The sequence below is a fragment of the Pelobates fuscus genome, chromosome 11 (assembly GCF_036172605.1).
Source record: "Pelobates fuscus isolate aPelFus1 chromosome 11, aPelFus1.pri, whole genome shotgun sequence".
NCBI lineage: Eukaryota > Metazoa > Chordata > Amphibia > Anura > Pelobatidae > Pelobates > Pelobates fuscus.
The window spans coordinates 58,225,468-58,244,462 of NC_086327.1; the positions used below are offsets into that span (position 1 = coordinate 58,225,468).

Here is an 18,995-nt window from a genome sequence, read left to right on the forward strand (position 1 = left end):
GCCCACTTGTCGAGCCTCTGGGCTGGGCGTCGGCTGACTGGGATACCAGGCACCTGTGGTGGACTGTACTTATGAAGGGACAACACATGGTCCTATAGTATTCATGCCGACATACTCACATACTCACTGATGATTAACCAAGCAAAATAGACTCTATAATGTACATAGTGCTGGTTTGAGATTAACATTTACTTTTCTTGTATTAATATTCTTGTAAGCCTGTGTCACAAGCCTGTTCTCTAAGCCTGTTTTACATTTAGTTTGCTTGATCTACTGTCTAAAATTGGCAGGAACTGTTGGTATATAATTGCTGGATCAGGCTGACTACCACTGTACATCATGCATACTATGAAACACAAGCGTCCACATTATCTTGTTTACTTAACCATGCTACGCATAGGCAATCTTGAGCACATACCCATATATTTTTTAGCCTTTATGTTTTAACTGCTAGGAAATTAGGCAGTTCATTACTATACAGCGATATCAGGCTAACATAATTAAGCGGCATTTTACTACCAGCCTTGACAGAACCACTCTTGAAGACAGAGCCAAATACGGGCAATTATGTTAATATGTCTAATATATAACTTTTGATAGGTCAGACAATATTTACCTGTACTTAATCATCACTGAACATGGTGAAATAATACTAAGTTTCATGTTTTACTGTTTAACTGCCTAATAATTAAACTGAGCAAAGTGATAGTCCCCTCGGGAACAAGCATCTACCTTAGCACTCTCAGACAAGCATTTCCAACACTCTTATATTGCATAACTTGGAGATAAGCCTGTTTAAATTTTTTTTTATATATAAATACACGTTAAGCTCAGCATTATACTGTTGTCTACTCTTATATAACATAAAAAATGTGCACAGTCTATCCATGCCAAATGATTGTACATTTATGCTTATGAAAACTCTGGCATTTGCTATTGTGGCATTGCTAGTATAAAATGTACCTTGTTTTATTAATGCACAACAAAATAAAGAATTAAAAAAAAAGTACAATTTTAAAGTCACAGTTCAGTTAGTAGTGGTTATGATGGTAAACATACAACATAAACGACAGTTATTAGTGGTTATTTACAGTATCAGTAATTATAATACATGGTTATGGTACCGTGCGCTATGATACAGTTACACACTATTCATACTCTCGCTAGACGGCAGAGCTCATGCTATCTAGCAAGATATACACTCTACTACAATAATTTTTAACACATTTACAGTTTCCCAACTAATCTATTGGCCAGTACCTCGAGGGACTACCTAAAACTATTTACATCCGTTTTGGTTAGCCGTCGCTGCCCAAGCACCACATATAGTGAACTAGAGGGCGGAATTTACACAGAACCCTCTTAGTCTATCTACTCTATCAATAGTCTAGTGGGTTCCAAATTTACACGCCTTCCCACTTAGCCAAGATAGGTTGAGATCTAGCGGACAGAATATACAACAGGCTCCGCTTAGTCTCCCGGTCCCTCCGACCTAGCGAACGAAATATACACCCTAGATACGCTAGTCTAGACAAGACACCGGTGTCCGGCTTGGGCTATTTACACAGGACCCAGCCTGACTCCAAACCAAGATTAAACGGGCTGACTACAGGGCGTTTAATTACGAGCGGTGCGCCTTCGCTCCTTCCCTCTACTGAGGGGGCCAATTCCATACAAAATACAAACCCCTTATGGGCCTACCGCACAATCGGTATCCAATACCCCTGGTGGGTCCACCGTCTAAAACAGTAGTTGTCTTACCTCCTCGTTCCTGAACCTGAGTTCACACTCATCGATGGGGGCACCCCAGCACTTACTACGTAGAGGCCGATGATCTCCTGGACAACAGACCAGTGGCGCCGAGATGAAGGGAGGTCCACGCAAAAGTTCAGGGGTGCAGCCGTAGGGAGCGTGGGCAAAGATAGACCGTCTCACGCCTCTGCTCTCAGCTACCGTTGAACGATGAGATTCCCGGCCAATGCACCAAATGATACCGGAGAAACTGACGGAAGCCAAGCACAGAGAGATGGACACAGGTTTCTTCAGGAAGGAAGAGATCTTTATTCGATTCACCGACCGGGACTCAGAGGGACTAATGTCACCAAAAACAGCTCAAATCTGAGCCCTGATCGTACAGTGTAGGCACCTTATATAGACATATAGCTCCTCCTATAATCAGTTCAACCTACACGTACTCTTACCCAATCAACAGAATAGAGACTAAATTCCTGTTTGACCACTTGGCTTGCCCAGCACAATGGAGGAGGGGAATACTCGTATATCCTGTATTCCTGCACATGCTCCTTACACTACTGATTGTATCGTTGCCACGTGCAACCAACCAACCGATACATCAGCATATGCACGTGCACATACCACGTGGCAATCTCAGCCTACTAAAGGGATCTCCACCCAGACCTTAACTAAAGTATCTGCCAACTCCTGGACAGTCTGTGGTGCAATGTGACGTTGGTGGATGGAGCAAGACATGATGTCCCAGATGTGGATTCAGGTCTGGGGAATGGGTGGACCAGTCCATAGCATCAATGCCTTCATCTTGCAGGAACTGCTGACACACTCCAGCCACATGAGGTCTAGCATTGTCTTGCATTAGGAGGAACCCAGGCCCAACCGCACCAGCATATGGTCTCACAAGGGGTCTGAGGATTTCATATTGGTACCTAATGGCAGTCAGGCTACCTCTGGCGAGCACATGGAGGGGGTGTCTTGTTAATTGCCTATAATTTCCACATGTTATCTATCCCAATTGCACAACAGCATGTGAAATTGATTGTCACTCAGTGTTGCTTCCTAAGTGCACAGTTTGATTTCACAGAAGTGTGATTGACTTGGAGTTACATTGTGTTGTTTAAGTGTTCCCTTTATTTTTTTTGAGCAGTGTATATTGCTATGCATCTTGTGATTTATGTATCCTTTTTTTTTTTTTGGTTATGCAATTGTGCCTTTACTTAATATTGTGAAAGTTAACAATATAGGTATATATCAGCTCTGCTATTGAGCATAGTACTGTAAGAAAACCTGTTATTACATTACATATATCTAAATAAAAACAACGTTTTTTTTGCATCATCTCATCAATGCAGTATCACATATTAATATATTTATCTAAGGTACATTTGTGGGCTACCTTGATTTAGTAATGACAGGAGGCGAGTATTTTTCCTCCCTGCCTTGCTTTCTTTATATGTGTCACTGGTCTAAGGTAGGTTGGGCTCATGTTTTGTGTTTACATTGATGATTTGTTACTGTAATTTTACATAATAGTTATTCAGTTATCAGATTGTAATATACAATTTACTACTATGGAATGATGTATACGGTACATTATTTGGATTTCCACGTTCATGACTGTGTCTAAAACTGTCACAAATTCTCTTTCCAGTATGATTCATCACTGAAGACATTTGGTTGTTCGTTTGTAATTTCCTGGTGGTTTGCTCCTTTTGGATTTTGATTTGTCCCTGAAAACATTTTGGTTGTTTGTGTGGAATTCACAGGGAAGTTTGCTCCTTTTATGTTGGATTTAGGAGTTATTACTATTGCTTGTTATATGTTTGCTTCTGTTAAATGTCGCTTTCTGAAAGAGGAAGTGATTAGGTCATTACATCTCATGCGATTGGTTCTTTTTTTCTATGTATTGCTTTGCTGCTGTGTGGAGCTAGTAAAGAGATATAATGCGAAATACTCGCCTCCTGTCATTATTAAAATTAAGATTATTAGTACACTAAAGCAAGCATAATCTTCAATTGCGTATGATTCAGTTCACTTCTTCTGGCATTTATTCCAACAATATATTGTTTTTTTTTTTTTTAAATATAAGTAACAAAAGATTCTGAGTTTTAACACTTTTTCTTCAGTTATAGTGTTCCTGTAATAGTAAGGTTGGATCACCAAGATTTTGCTATTTTCCATATATTTTTAAGCCCATATTTATAGCAGATTAAAGGACCACTCTAGTGCCAGGAAAACATACTCGTTTTCCTGGCACTAGAGTGCCCTGAGGGTGCCCCCACCCTCAGGGACCCACTCCCGCCGGGCTCTGGGGGGAGGAAGGGGTTAAACTTACCTCTTTCTCCAGCGCCGGGCGGGGAGCTCTACTCCTCATCCTCTTCTGCCTCGCGACGTCATCGGCTGAATGCGCATGCGCGGCAGGAGCCGCGCTCGCATTCAGCCGGTTGCATAGGAAAGCATTCATAATGCTTTCCTATGGACGCTTGCGTGCTCTCACTGTGATTTTCACAGTGAGAAGCACGCAAGCGCCTCTAGCGGCTGTCAGTGAGACAGCCACTAGAGGCTCTGGAGGCTGGCTTAACCCTCAGAATAAACATAGCAGTTTCTCTGAAACTGCTATGTTTATAAAAAAAAGGGTAAAAGCTAGCTGGACCTGGCACCCAGACCACTTCATTAAGCTGAAGTGGTCTGGGTGCCTAGAGTGGTCCTTTAACTCTCTCCAGCTGAAGACAGAGTGTATTAATATCTACTTTTCTTTCTTTTTCTCTCTTTAATAATTTTTTTATCAGTTATGTTTTTTTGTATGGGTAAATATTTTGCAGGGAGGAGAAGAGAAGCCAAATCAATTTCTCTTTTTCCATGTCAGCAACAAAAGTGACAGCCCACTGTAAAAATCGCCATATCATTTGAGTGTTACAAATTCTTTCCACCCCTTATTCAGATTATGTGACTTTGAGGTCCACCTTTATGTAACTGATAGGCCTATGAGGAGCATTTTCCAGACTGCCCTTTCATGATGGGAATAACATGCAGAGTACTTTTGTCATACACAAAATGTCCCATTATCTACCTATATTTGATTTTTTTCATTGTTTTATGTTAAATATTTATAGTACTAATACTGTGAATACAAATGGTCTTATATCGGCAATATATGTGACTAAAAGGATCAATGTTTATAAAAAACAAATACTTACGCTTGCAGGCCTTTCGACTGGAAATAGGCTTACTCATATCTCGTTTGTACCCTTGCTTGCAGTAGTGACAGTGGCGCCCAGCAGTGTTGTGTCGGCAATTTAAGCATATACCTCCACTTTTTCTACCAGAAAGCTTGTATAGCTCCATATTAAATCGACAACGATGAGAATGTGAATTGCACTCACAAGCTGGATGATAAGAATTGACAGGTAATTGGTAATATGAATATCAACAGCATTTCTAGTTCATTGACACATTTTTTAATGCAACCTTAAATATTTATTGCTGAGTCTTTCAGAGTTTTAAAGGTATACTGGTCAACAATTTCCCCACAGACTTGAAAGAAGGAATTGCTATTCATTATGCAGAGTAAAGCCTTACTCTGCTGAGAGAATGCAGCATTTTGGGTCTTATATAGCACTCCCTGTAATTCTCTCAAAACTTCTTTACTTGGAAAAGTGTAAAAGTCAGGACGCTTAACCAAAACACCCTGAGTGATTGTTGACAGGACAGGAATGTTTTTCGTCTGATCCGCGTCCCAGTTACCGGAGGAGATAGTTCTCATCACTTGACACATACTCATTAGATTAATCTGCACACAGCTGATTTCAGCACCCGGTCTTGCGCCCTGGGAGTCAGTATGCCAGCCCACCCCACAGCTGAACTGTAAGTAATTGATTTATTGCCTTATTTCTTGTTTAGTTTGTTGAATATCACTTGTGGTTGTCCTGATGAAAGTCCCTTAGTGGAACTAAAACGTTGACTTTTACACTTTTCCCAAGTAAAGAAGTTTTGAGAGAATTACCTGGGAGTGCTGATTTTTGTGTTCTATACATTTAGTGCAATCGAGCACCGGGTCAGGAAAACTGTAAGTAGGAGTGCAAGGCTTTTCTTTCATATATATATATATATATATATATATATATATATATATATATATATATATATATATATATATATATATATATATATTTATATAAAATAATGCATCACATTTGTACTCTCTGTATAAGCAAGGTACATTATTATGGTTTTATTGATTTCAGAGTATATATTTCGAATTAAATAAATGTATTGAGAAACTTACCGACACATGCATGTGCATTGCTTGGTGTTGCTCTCTGCCAGGGTCTATCATAATAAAAGGGTTTGCAAACATCACACTCTGGACCAACTGTGTTGTGCTGACATTCACACAAAGGCCCATCTTTGCCATCAATGCAACGAGAAGCATGCCCATTACATTTACACCTTCCTCCAACCTGAAGTTCTGATATACCAAAAAAAGCTGTCTTTCTTCGAATCCCGATTTTTTTGCCATAATGTAGACGATTAAATACCACACGTATGTCTGTAGCAGTTACCCAGTCTTGCAAAACAGGACTATATTCAAATCTACGAGCTGAAGGACGTCCTGCTAGTGGCATAAATGCCACAAGTCCTTTGGTGAGAGGTTTGACCCCTGTTTGAAAGTCAGTACATGTGGCTTCATGTTGCATGGGCTTTGTAATGGCACTTGTAGTTGCTTGATCATATACTCGACGGCAGTGAGAAGAATAAAATTGGAAAGGAATCCAGGTCTTTCCATAGTCCATTGATTTATAGATTGCCATAGAGTCAGGGCGTGGGGTACAAAAACGCAAGCTGACATAAACTAGCTCAAACCTACGACTCAGAGATAGAGTCAAGGTAACATTTTGTGGAAGTGTGATTCCACTTTCTGACCTCCAACATGTTTGGGCATCCGTGTCAGTCATATATGAAGGTGGGTAAGATGTCTCTGCGTTTTTCTGATCACACAGCTGACACCTACGTGATGTTATATTTGTGGAGTCCAGGAAATAACAAAGTTTCTGGGGTACACGACCACAAGTGTTGAAAGTAATTACCTCTCGTTCAAGAGCCACATTGATGAAATCTGGTATGCAGTACTTTGGCCTCTGTTTAGCATCATAGCAAGGGCTCTCTGGAGACCCACCATGGGTTGAAGCTTTATTGAAATTGTTTTCCTGCCCTTTTGGCACTGGGCATAGAAGGGAGATGATATAAAAAGGAATAAAACCCCACCAAATTCGAGGCATCTCAGAACAATCAGGATGTTGGAAACATTACCTGAGAAAAAACAAAGGAGACATATAAAAATGTGTATCAGTGTGTATATATATATATATATATATATATATATGCGCAACATCTACAAAACAGGTTGTCAACAATTATAACAATCTATCTATTTTTCTGTCTCCCTCTGTCCATCTAGAATAATGCTGTATACATATACATTAATGTTCCACTAGATCTCCGAATTAAAGTTGTAATGATGCCAACAGCACTCTTTGTTTGTCTCTGTCCTCTCTCCTGCAATGTGAATACTAATGGGGTGCTTTATATACAAACACTTTGTTAAAGTATAGTTTAGCATATTTTCCTCGCACTATTTTGTTTCTTTTGACCATTTCAATGAACACAATAAAATGTGTATATTCACATTTTGGTGTGAAATATACTGGCCAAATATTAAAGGAATATAAATGTGAGAAACCTGAGAAGCCAATGTATCAAACTTAGTCAACACAATAATTCCATTCGACATCCATGTCATCATGAGATTCTATCTGGTATTTAATCTCTAAGTGTCTATTGTTTAAAAATACGCCCCTGTGTAAATCTTAATGCAATGTGACTGCAGTGTAAAAGGATAAATTAATGCCATTTTCATTATAACATAGAACCTGAATGGTGATTCTAAAATGACCTCATTACTAGCAAACAATGAGTGTAATTTAGCCTTATGTTTTCAGTACTAGTAAAGGTTCTCTAAATCTATTCACCAATTTTGGCTTTAAACATAGATAATTATGCAAAGTTGGTTCCTTATTTTTGTTATTTATAGAGTGTTTCTGAATATTTTTTGAGAAATACAGAAATCATAACCGTGAATTATCTACAATTATTAGTGTAATAGAGTAAGTAAATTATCTCCCAATTTCATTATATCAAATGGAAAGTGTAACAGATCACCTGGCACCCCGACTGGGTACCTCCTAGAGCTCCAAGCACTCCGGCCGACACCACAGCCACCGTAGCCTCCTTCAGAGAGCAAGACAGGAACAAGCTCTTACAAGAGCTTAGTAGTGATATAGCAAGAGCGTATGACTAGCATAGCAATCCCTTGTAGCAGATTCCCCAAATAAGAGACGGCACTCCAAATGAAGGGGTAAGTAGAGTAGAATTTAAGTTTTAATGAAACACTCTGCTTTTATGCACATTTCACACACACAGTAACAGGAGACTAAACTCTCTATTCCCAGCGGCGGATCATTAATGGGTAGGGAATAGAGAGCTCAGTCTCCTTTCCCCAGCGGCAGAGTGTTCTATCAGGAGAGGAGCTTGTTACCCCCTCTCCCCAGCGACAGCTTAATATACCAGGGGGAGACTGTAAGCCCCACAGCTGTGCAGATGGGACTGTGGTCTCTGCACTTACCACCCAGGGGGTAGGGACGGTCAGTCCTACCCCCCCCCACGACAGGGCTGTTTAGCCAAAGGGGAGACAGTCGGTCTCCCCCTCTGGCAGCAGAGCTGTGTATCCAAAGGGGAGACAGCCGGTCTCCCCCTTCAGCAGCAGAGCTATGCACCTAAAGGAGAGACAGTCAGTCTCCAGCAACCAGACTACTCCGGTGGTAGTGCTGGCACCAGGACAGAGTACCGCTGGTCTCTGCCCACTCAGCAACCCACCAAGGCAGCCTACCAGTCCCCCACACAGCCGTGGTGAGGCACCTGGACATGGACAAGTTTCTCCTCTACCCAGGTGTAGTAACCATTTATTGTGGGTGGGCTGTACTGTTTTTTCTGCTTTGTGGGTGGGCTGCTGGACTAACAAGGGCACTGACCGTCAGGAGATCAGGTACCCTGTTAGTCTGTTTGGAAAAGGGGAGAGATGTGACGAGACCAATCTCGCCACATTGCATTGGAGGAGCCTGGTTGCCCGCCTGCTGCCTTTGGATTATGGACCGGCAGCTAAAGGGCTAATTTTACTGTGCAGAAGGATTTATTTCTCCCTTTCTGTACAGCCGTTCGGTAGAACGTTTTATCTACCGAACAAACAGCCTTTGTTTCAGCCTCCCCAGAGCCATGGGAAGCCGGCCGGCGCTGTTAATGGGCCACCCAGAAGCTGGCGTGTGCCTCCAATGGACCTCCCTGAAGCCGCGGTTAACCGCGGCTTAACAAGCGTGTGCCGGCAATTGACCACCCAGTAGCTGCGGTTAACCGCAGCTTAGTTGATTGTTACTGGGTGGTCGCGGTTACACCTAGCCGCCACACGATGGCGGTGTTCTGGAGCTCCCCGGGCAGCCAGCGCTTTTCTGCCCGGCTTTCCTGCACTAAAAGCGGACACTTTTGCGTGCAGGCACCGCTGAGCCTCCAGCGCCCTGGTTCTCATTCGGGACTTTAAATTTATATCCCAATCTATGTGGAAGTACCCAGATAGCCTGCCATGGAGCCTGTTCGTGGAATTAAAGACTTTGGCTCAATGGCAATTAAAATGTATTCGTGTGGTCTGAGTGCCATTCACCTAATAATGTGCACTCAGACCTGAGCTATCTGGGGATATGTTAAATGCCTGTGTGTTATATGTAAAATGTAACTTTATGTATTTTATGGTGTTTCACTGTCTTTGTGTCCCCATGTGCATAATGGCGATTTGCCTTTGTCCTGGGAGATAATTGAATTACTTCTCAATTATCTCCAGGGCAGAAGGGAGGAAGCCAGGATGCATTATGGGGATGTTTTACTTCTGTATGTCCTGAAATGCTACATGTCTGTCTTTTGTTACAGTCTTCCATCTGGTCCCCTAGGAGAGTGTCCATCAGGTGGGAGACCTGCATAAATACAGGGGCAGGTAGCCCTCAATAAACAGACCACTGCTTGACCCTCAACACAGAGCCTTGTCTCGTTCTTGGGGGGATTCACTGTATGCTGATAGAGACTGACTGCCAGGAGTGTAAGCTGCTTGGGAGCTTTTCCTGTTCGTCTGCTAGCAGCTATTCGTGAGGTTCCAGTTCGGGAGTTTGGAGTGCTACCTTATTCCCTTGTATGCAGTTCGGGAGTTTGGTGCATTCACTTATATCCAATTTGTGAGTTTTGGTGATCCTACAGTAGCTGTGCCTGTCTTTGAAAAGGGGATTATCGCCTAAACCGATTTTAACCCCTTGTCTGCTGAAACGGTCCGTTACACCTATTAAGAGGGACAGTTAAAAATCTATGTAATAATTTTTTTTAATTATTTTATTATTTGACGTACGTGAGAGTGCCGTGTGGGAATGCATTACCTGCACGAAACTTGTCCGGTGGGTACGAGTTGCAGTTTGCGGATTATGCGTCGTTCTGGAGAGCCTAATTATTGATTAGAGTGAATATGCGAGTGTAATATTTATCTTGCATTGACAAGATGCTTCTTTTACTTACCTATGTATTGGTGTGGTACGAAATGATTTGATATCCTTTTGTTAGGGTAGTCCTAAAATACAAGTATGGGAACTGGTTTTAAAAACATTTTTTTTGTGTGTGTGTCCCTTTAAATACCATCCCTCTCCCTCCCTGGCTCCCTCCCTGCCATCCTTTCTTCCTTCCTACTAGAGTATATGTTTGTGGCTGAATACTATTAATAATTTATTGATTTATTTTATTTCCTGGGTTTGGCTGTTACTGATGGGAGTGATGGTTGATCAGGATCGGGGAAGGGGGGGGTTCGGCGTTCGGCACTTGTGAGTGTGTGCTTGCCGGCCCCCTCCGCTCCCCTGACTTGTGGATTGCCCTGACTTGTGGATTGTGTGGAATAATCGGGGGGGGGGGCTGGCTTTTGATATTTGCGTGTGCTTGCCAGCCCCTCCGTTCCCCTGACCGGCGGATTGTGAGGAAGAAACGGGGGGGAGGGGGGGTGGAAGTAGATGCGTGCCGTGTACTCACGTGACCGGAAGTAACCACGGCGTGGGACTGCCGGTGAAAACGAGCTGACGGAAGCCCAGTAGCTGCCCGGATTTACCTGTGGTCCGGGTGCCGATCCTGCCTGCGGCTGGCTTACTGCCGGTGGGGAGGGGAACCCTCCGTTAGTCGGGATGGTGTGCTGGGTGTAATAGGAGTAGCTGCTGGACTGGATGCTGCTGGACCGGATGCTGCTGTACCGGAACCGGAAGTGGACACAGTGGAGCCTGGGTCGATCTCGGCCCTGATTAGGGGTAGGTCTGAGTATAAATAGGCCGGTTAACCCCTCCCACAACTACAGGCTCCACCTTAACATATATGTAGAAAGGCCATTAGGCCTGAATTTGTGGGAGGAGCAAGTCCCCTGCTTAAACTCCCAGCCCCTACTCACCTCTGCCGTTCAGCTGATTGTCTATCCCCATAGCAACCAGCACTTCCGGTCCAAGATTCCTGCCAGAACAGCATCAGTCTCCTGCAGCAAGAGGTCCAGAGCAATCCTCCGTCCGTTCTGAGGCCCTGCCACTCTGTTTTCCTCCCGGTTGCGGTACCTGGCTTCCGGTCACGAGACCGGCACGCTCACGTAAACTAAGTGAGGGAAATAGCGTTCGGCTATTTCCCTCCGTTCGGGCCTAAAACGTAGGGGTAGGCTCCCTATGTCTTCTGTAAATGTATCCATGGTCATTTTACGTATTCAGCGTTCGTGCCAAAACGGACGAACGCCCGTTACACATACGCATCATTTACGTTTTTGTACGGGAAAAACTGCCGAACTATGTATAGGTGTAACGTTAATATTAATCGTATTTCTGAGTTACTGTTCGGTCATACGCACGAACCTCGTACTTACCCGTTCGTGCATCTTTAACGTTAGACAAAAATCCTATTCACCCCTCGCTATTTTCTAATTCACTACTGTTCTATTCGTATGGTTTAAACGAACGCGCGGTACAAATCCCTAGTACGGTTAATTATTTTAAACCATTCTAATAAATCATGAATTTCATTTACACGAATTTCAATGTAAACGCATATTCCCTGTTCGGTCAGTTAACTGCTGATACTTTCCTGTCAGTATTAGTTATTCAATTCAGTCTAACTACCAGTCTTTTTCTTAAACTGTGTTTGCCGGTCTGTTATATCTAAAACATTTAAATCTCAACAAGTCTTATAGACTTTTCATGTCACCAATTTAAAGAACAGGCTTTTCTAACTATAAGCCAACCCTATTTAAACCCTACATACAGATATTAATTATTTAAACACGATCTTCTAGGGTAATTCCGTTAAATCCACATCTGTACTACATCTTCTCCTTAAAATAACGCAGTCATTTATTCTTGCCTCTGTCACGTCTTTGGCTTCACAGATTGCATCGGTTTTTGCATTCCTGCTCAAAAGTTACTATTTCAAGTTATTTTTATTACAGGAACAGGTATAGTATTTTCTTACTTTAGTTTCATCCAGGTCTAGGCCTCAAATACAATTAAGCAATCTAGACTTGTCACAGCAAGACATGCTGGTATTTATTACATACTGTCACATCTGTTGTTAACTATTTAAATATTCATTGGTTAATCCTTAGCTCCAGTATTATTCTAGGCCTCCACCGGTTTCTACACATTAAACCAGTTACGCTCTGTAACGGAATGCAGTATAATAATGCACGATATCCGTTGGTATCCTCAGGAAATCCACAGTCAGAGTAGAAAGCAAGGCAATATCCCCAATCCTCCCAATAACCGGACGAAACACAGTTTGGGAGTCAACTAACTCGGTTTATTCACAAGCAGGCATATTTAAGCAGTTCCCCATGCAAGGGGTTTCCACACAGATAATCCAGGGGATTTCTCCCAACATGCATTGTGACTTTCCCAACAGGCATTGCTGCACGAGAAGGATACTCCCACTAAAATGGACGATTAAGTGGATTATCCCCTCGTGCAGCAAAACCGACAATTGACTTTAAAATACATAATTCACACAATATTCGGTACTTTGGAATAACCGAACGTTCGGTAGATAGCTGGGGTCGGAGCGCACACTTTGTGAGAATACCGCTCCGATCCCAGCTGAATTGACCGAACGCCGCACAGAATACATTTAAACATTGAAGTTGGTCTAAAAGTACCGAATAAGTACGGGACACATAATGTACCGAACGCGGAACTCCCGAACGCTCTGGAAGTCCAGCGGTGTTCGGATCATTGAGTAGCCGTTTTCAGTTCCAGGCTCTCGACGACCGAACACCGCTGCAGAGACAAAGGATCCAAGATGGCCGACCGCCGCATGGTCGGTAGTCGAACGACGGCAACCTAGGAGAGCCCTTAATTACCGATTGCAACAATGTTGCAATCGGTTAATTGGTGCCACACGACTTGTGAATGTGTGGTCGACCTGGGGAGCCCGTATTCGCACGGCGAACGGCCAGGATAGCCGTGTTTCGTCGTACGAATGCTTGTATGCTGGCAGCGTACGGCTGTCAGCATGCGAACGGCCATAGTACAACACATATACATTTAACGGAACACATTATACATTCAGCCTACGGACAACCTGTACTGCATATAGCTCAGAAGTGGCTAGGTTTGCCACACGCTCATCACCAGTTCCATACTTCATTCAAGGTATAGTTCCCGACTCTTTTCAAGACCTTTCTATACAAGACCTTACGCGGTCTCGGTTTCATTACGATTGACTCACGGTCTTACGCACACAGTATGTTAACTCTTTACAATTTCTCTACCCAGGCCTACGGTCATACTGCCATCAGGCCAAGAAAAACAGCAAACCTACCTGACCCGGTACTCAGGCATACCACCAGGTACTTACGTCCTTACTCACATACGGCAATCACTACCCCAAGGCCTCAATCAGCCTTTCTCTTTAACGCAAACTCGTCCCAATCCTATACTAAACCTTCCAGATCCCTCAATTCAGGATCTCATGTTGCGCTCCTAACAGCCAACCCTCACTACAAACCATACGTCACCACAATACGCATAAATACATCAACATTTGTCTTAATCCTCAGGCTTCTTCTTCAAGAACAGCAGCAGACAAGACTCGCCAGATAAAAAAATACTAGAAGGTTCCAGTTATCCTTTACAACCATTCAAGGTTAGTATCCACACATTACACCAGAATTTCCCTGTCAACCTTAAGTATACAATTGAACTGGCTACTGGGTCTAGGCTACCACCTTAGCTCACTCTATTAGGAAATCCGGTCCCGCAAGGCCATCTCCCACCTCAACACGGAGGTATGGCCCCACGCCCAAATCATAGTTATACGCCTCGCCCGCCCTTCTAAAGGGCTTTAGTCAGGGCCTCACCTGTCACGGCCACACGTTTTGAATTCTCTTTACAGTCACCGAGAGGCCAACACCCCGCCACCACGTCTGTGGCCTCAATTTCCTAAGCCAAATCATAGGTAGAGCCTCTCATCGCCACTTGGCATTAGCAGGGCGTCACCTATCAAAATCCCACAGATAAGTTTTTCGCTTCGGCACTAGCATTACAGTCCAGTTCTTCCAATAAATACCATCCCTCATATCCCCCCACGTTCCTTACTCCCCTTCTAATATCTAATTCACAAAATCATTTCTTTTAGAATGTCCCAAGAACCAATCCCCATCGAAGAACAGCTTGAAGAGTTACCATTAACGCCAACCAGACCAGAGTCTCCAGGCGAATCTCTCACCCCTTCAACTCCCACGTCCTTGAGAGCATGGACTATTCCTAAAATTACGGCCGAGCTTAGGCTCAGGGGAATCCCCTTTCCGGCCACAGCTAGAAAGGCAGAACTTTACAGGCTGCTTACCTACCAAGCCCCTGAGCCGAGGCCAAGCACTAGCTCTCAAGGACAGCCACCAAGCACTGGCATGGCCACCCAGGATACCCTGGCAGCAATCTTGGCCAACCTGAAGACCCTTAATAGCAGGCTATCTAAGGTGGAGAGTGCCATCGCCTCCCCAGGTAATACCCCGGTCCTCCCAGTGTCCACCCCGGCTGTCCTTGCTGTATCAGCATGCCCCCATACTCCCCTCACAAACACCAGTCACAGCTATAACTCATTTTGAGTCACCAGCTCACTCCGTCCCAGACTCTATCAGGAAAGAAATCTTAGACGGGAATGACATGTGTCTGGTGTCTCTGCTTATAGCTTCACAGGACATATTGGAGAACAAGGCATACAATTACGGGGACATATCAGTAGTACTTAAGACGAGAGATCCCAGGCTTAATAAAAAAAATTCAATTCCCCAGTTTGTGATAGCTTTCGGGATATACCTGGACGTCATCTGCACGGTGTATCCCCACAGAAGAGAGGAGTTAGACCTCTACCTTCACAAGGTGGTGGATCTAGGCATCAAGTACGGGGGCTCTTCTTTCTACGACTATCATAAGTCAGTATCAGCGAAGGTGGCAACCCATCTGAAACAGTTCAACGTTAGAATTAACTGGTGTCAGATGGATACAGAACTATTCTGTCGCCACTTCACTGGTCTTAGGCCCCCGTCTTGTGCCATATGTAATTCTTGGTTAAATACAACTACATTATTTAAAGAGGCAGGCCCCTAAATTACCTATCTATAAATATTTTTCATGTATTCCTTTCTGGTAACAAGAACTATATATAAATAAGTCACGTTTTTTTCCACATTAGTTCAAGTTATCGCCCTACCAGGACAAGCCAAAATCTTCCTAACATATTTCAATATTTCGGTTAGTATCTACTCTTATGCTTAGCGGTGTAATTTCAATGGTCTTCACCTGGGGGTTAGGTTGTAACTCAATTATTATGACATGTTTTAGGATCAAGTAGGGGTAATTTTTCCACTACCGAATCGTCATACAGGACAAACAGCAGGTACGTTTATATAAATAAAACCCAGTTAGGTTATTTTTAAGGTTATAATAAGCTCTCGCCAATTAGGTATAATCCCATAGGCCTCTTCGCCTATAGTTAAGTGGTCCCGCAAGGGCTACAGTCATTTCTTCCATCAGAGGTTCGAGCCAAATCGTCCCAAGGCATAGTTATAGCCTTGCATTAAGTCATAGTTAGGGCCTCACTCGTCACGGCCAAATGATATTACAATCTTATACGTGTCACCGAGAGGCCAACACCCCGCCACCCACCTCAGTGGCACAAAGGCCCCACGAGCCAATTCATAGGTAGAGCCTCTCAAAGCCACTTGGCGAGTAGTTAGGGCATCACCTGTCACCTAAAATAGTAAGTTAATACAATTTTGGCTTAGTGCACTAATCTGGTAATCTGGGTTACTGCAGATCTACACGAGTACCATACTAACCAAGCTATCCGCCTCACTCCCTTAGCATGTCTAACGCTTCCATACAGGGAGATGACCTGTCCGTTACCAGCACCCCGACCAGGTCAGGCTCGCTAAGAAGGCAATCAGAATCGGCAAATCCCGCGTCCAGCTCTAGATCCTGGACAATTCCAAAGATCACCACGGAACTCAAAAAGAGAAATATCCCTTTCCCGGCCACAGCCAGGAAAGCTGAACTTTTTCGCTTGTTGAATGCCAACGTGGACAATGAAAGGCCTGGCCCTAGTTCTGAGTTTAACGTTCAAAGCAGCCTGTCAGAACTGCGCGTTATGATGGCCTCCCTAGTGTCTTCTGTAGCCACTATAAATAATAGATTGGATAATCTGGAATCAAATAATACACCAACCATTCAAGAGGTTCCAGCACCTATTGCCCAGCCAGAGCCTAACCCAGGAGACCCGCTAAGACTTCAAATATCATAAATCCTATTCACCTAATACCACAGAATCTTAAGCGTGACATTATAGAGGGGAAAGATGTTAACCTAGCTTCACTACTTATAGTGAAGACGTAATTGAGAACAGGTCATATATGTTTGATGACCTGTCGGTAGTCTTGAAGTCTAGAGACCCAAGACTGAATAGGAAACTTAACATCCCTGAATTTGTACTAACCTTCGGTCTATACAGAGATGTGATTTGTACGGCTTTTCCCCTCCGTAGAGAAGAACTTGACTTATACCTACATAAAATTATTGACTTGGCATATAAGTGCAGAGGCTATGCTTTTTACGACTATCACAATTCATTCTCATCCAGATCAGCCGCATCACTGTCCCAATATAATACAAATACCGACTGGGGGCAGTTAGACACCGAACTGTTTCTAAGACATTTTGCAGGTCTCAAAACACCTTCTTGCGCTATATGCTCTTCAGCAGCTCATACGGTCAACTTTTGTCCCTAAATGTTGCAATTCCCTTAACCAGTAACGCTTACTCTGAATATCAACCCAACACGACCCAGAGAGAATTGAGAGACAAATTAGGCAGGCCTTTTGTTTTTTGGGTAAAGCTTAAGTCTGTAATAATTTCAATGCTGTTGGTTGTAGTTACAGTGCTTGCAGACTTCTTCACGTGTGCTCACTTTGTTACAGGGCGCACGCTAAAACAATGTGCCCAAACTGGCTGTACCCTAAAATATCCTCCACTCCAATAAACATTCCTAATTTGCAACGCTACCTGTCTAATTATCCTTCTTTACATCTGGTAGAATTTTTCACATCTGGTTTTACTAACGGGTTTCACACAGGTTTTGTTACACTCCCCAGAGGTATATTGGAATACCCCAACCTACAGTCAGCATTTACAGACCCCAGTAGCATACAAGAACTCCTACTTAAAGAAGTTAACAACGGTTTCATGATAGGGCCTTTCACAACACCACCTTTCACCTCCTGGAGAACAAACCCTCTAGGCATTGCTACAGGGAAATGTAATAATAAATTTTAATAATAAATCATTATTGATTTTTCTGCACCTCACTTTTCCACTACACCTAGCTTAAATGAGCTTATTCCGTCAGATGATTTCTCCCTTCATTAAGCAAGAATTGATGATGCCATACAAGCTATCATTCATTCTGGAAAGGCTACCTGGTTAAGTAAAACCGACATTACTAATGCGTTTAAATTGCTACCTATACATCAGTCACTCTGGCACCTGCATGGCGTTAAGTGGGAAGACAGGTATTATTTCACTACCAGACTAACTTTTGGCTCCAAAAGTAGCCCCAAGATATTTGATATCTTCGCCGAAACTTTAACCTGGCTCCTACTTAACAAGTGCAGATGTCCAGTAGTCATCCATATTTAGACGACTTCCTCACTATCGAACCGCACCACTGCACACCAAGCAGGCTACATCACATACTTTCTTTATTCAAAGATTTAGGAGTCTCTGTAGCTTTGGACAAAAGAGAAGGTCCCAACACTGAGATTACTTTCCTGGGTATAACACTCAATTCCGTTTCTATGCAATCCAGCCTGCCCCAAGAGAAAGTAGACAGAATTCTTTCATACATCAACATCTGCACATCACAAGGCTCTTGCACCAGGAAACAGCTACAGTCACTACTCGGGTCACTTAATTTTGCGATGAGGATCATTTCACAGGGGAGGTCATTAATTTCCAGAATTCTCTCTCTCTTACACAGTCTCCCTGACGACGACTCCACAGCTCTCATAGACGAACCAGCTAGAGCAGATCTTAAAATGTGGCATCTATTTATGTCCTCTTGAAATTGCAGGTCGCTATTAGTCCCCCCCCATTTCTGACAATCCCCCTGTAGTTTGGACTGACGCATCAGGTGCCATAGGTTATGCATTGATTTTTGGTAATGAGTGGGTATACAACTCTTGGCCAGTAAAGACTACATCGCTAGAGAATTTTTTTTTTTATAATTTATTTATTGTTATTTTCTTTTATATCGTACAATACATACAAAGTAGATACAATACAAAGTACCGTATATACTCGAGTATAAGCCGAGTTTTTTAGCACATTTTTTGTGCTAAAAAACCCCAACTCGGCTTATACTCGAGTCAATAGTCTGTATTATGGCAATTTGCATTGCCATAATACAGACAGGGGGAGAGGGGGGCTGGCAGAGCTGTAACTTACCTGTCCTGCAGCTCCTGTCAGCTCTCTCCTCCTCCGCGCCGTCCGTTCAGCACCTCGGTCAGCTCCCACTGTAAGTCTCGCGAGAGCCGCGGCTCT

General features: G+C 43.2%; 1 protein-coding gene across 1 annotated transcript in view; it reads right to left on the bottom strand.

Annotated features, from left to right (window-relative positions):
• Positions 1 to 18,995, bottom strand: part of LOC134577714 (netrin-1-like) — a 547,430-nt gene that overhangs the window by 154,598 nt on the left and 373,837 nt on the right. Inside the window, exons 2-3 of the mRNA XM_063436579.1 lie at positions 6,038 to 7,062; positions 4,950 to 5,138 (exon numbers count right to left, since the gene is read on the bottom strand). Of these exons, the coding sequence (XP_063292649.1) occupies positions 4,950 to 5,138; positions 6,038 to 7,031 (1,183 nt within the window). The 5' untranslated portion in view covers positions 7,032 to 7,062. The remainder of the gene's footprint in view (positions 1 to 4,949; positions 5,139 to 6,037; positions 7,063 to 18,995) is intronic.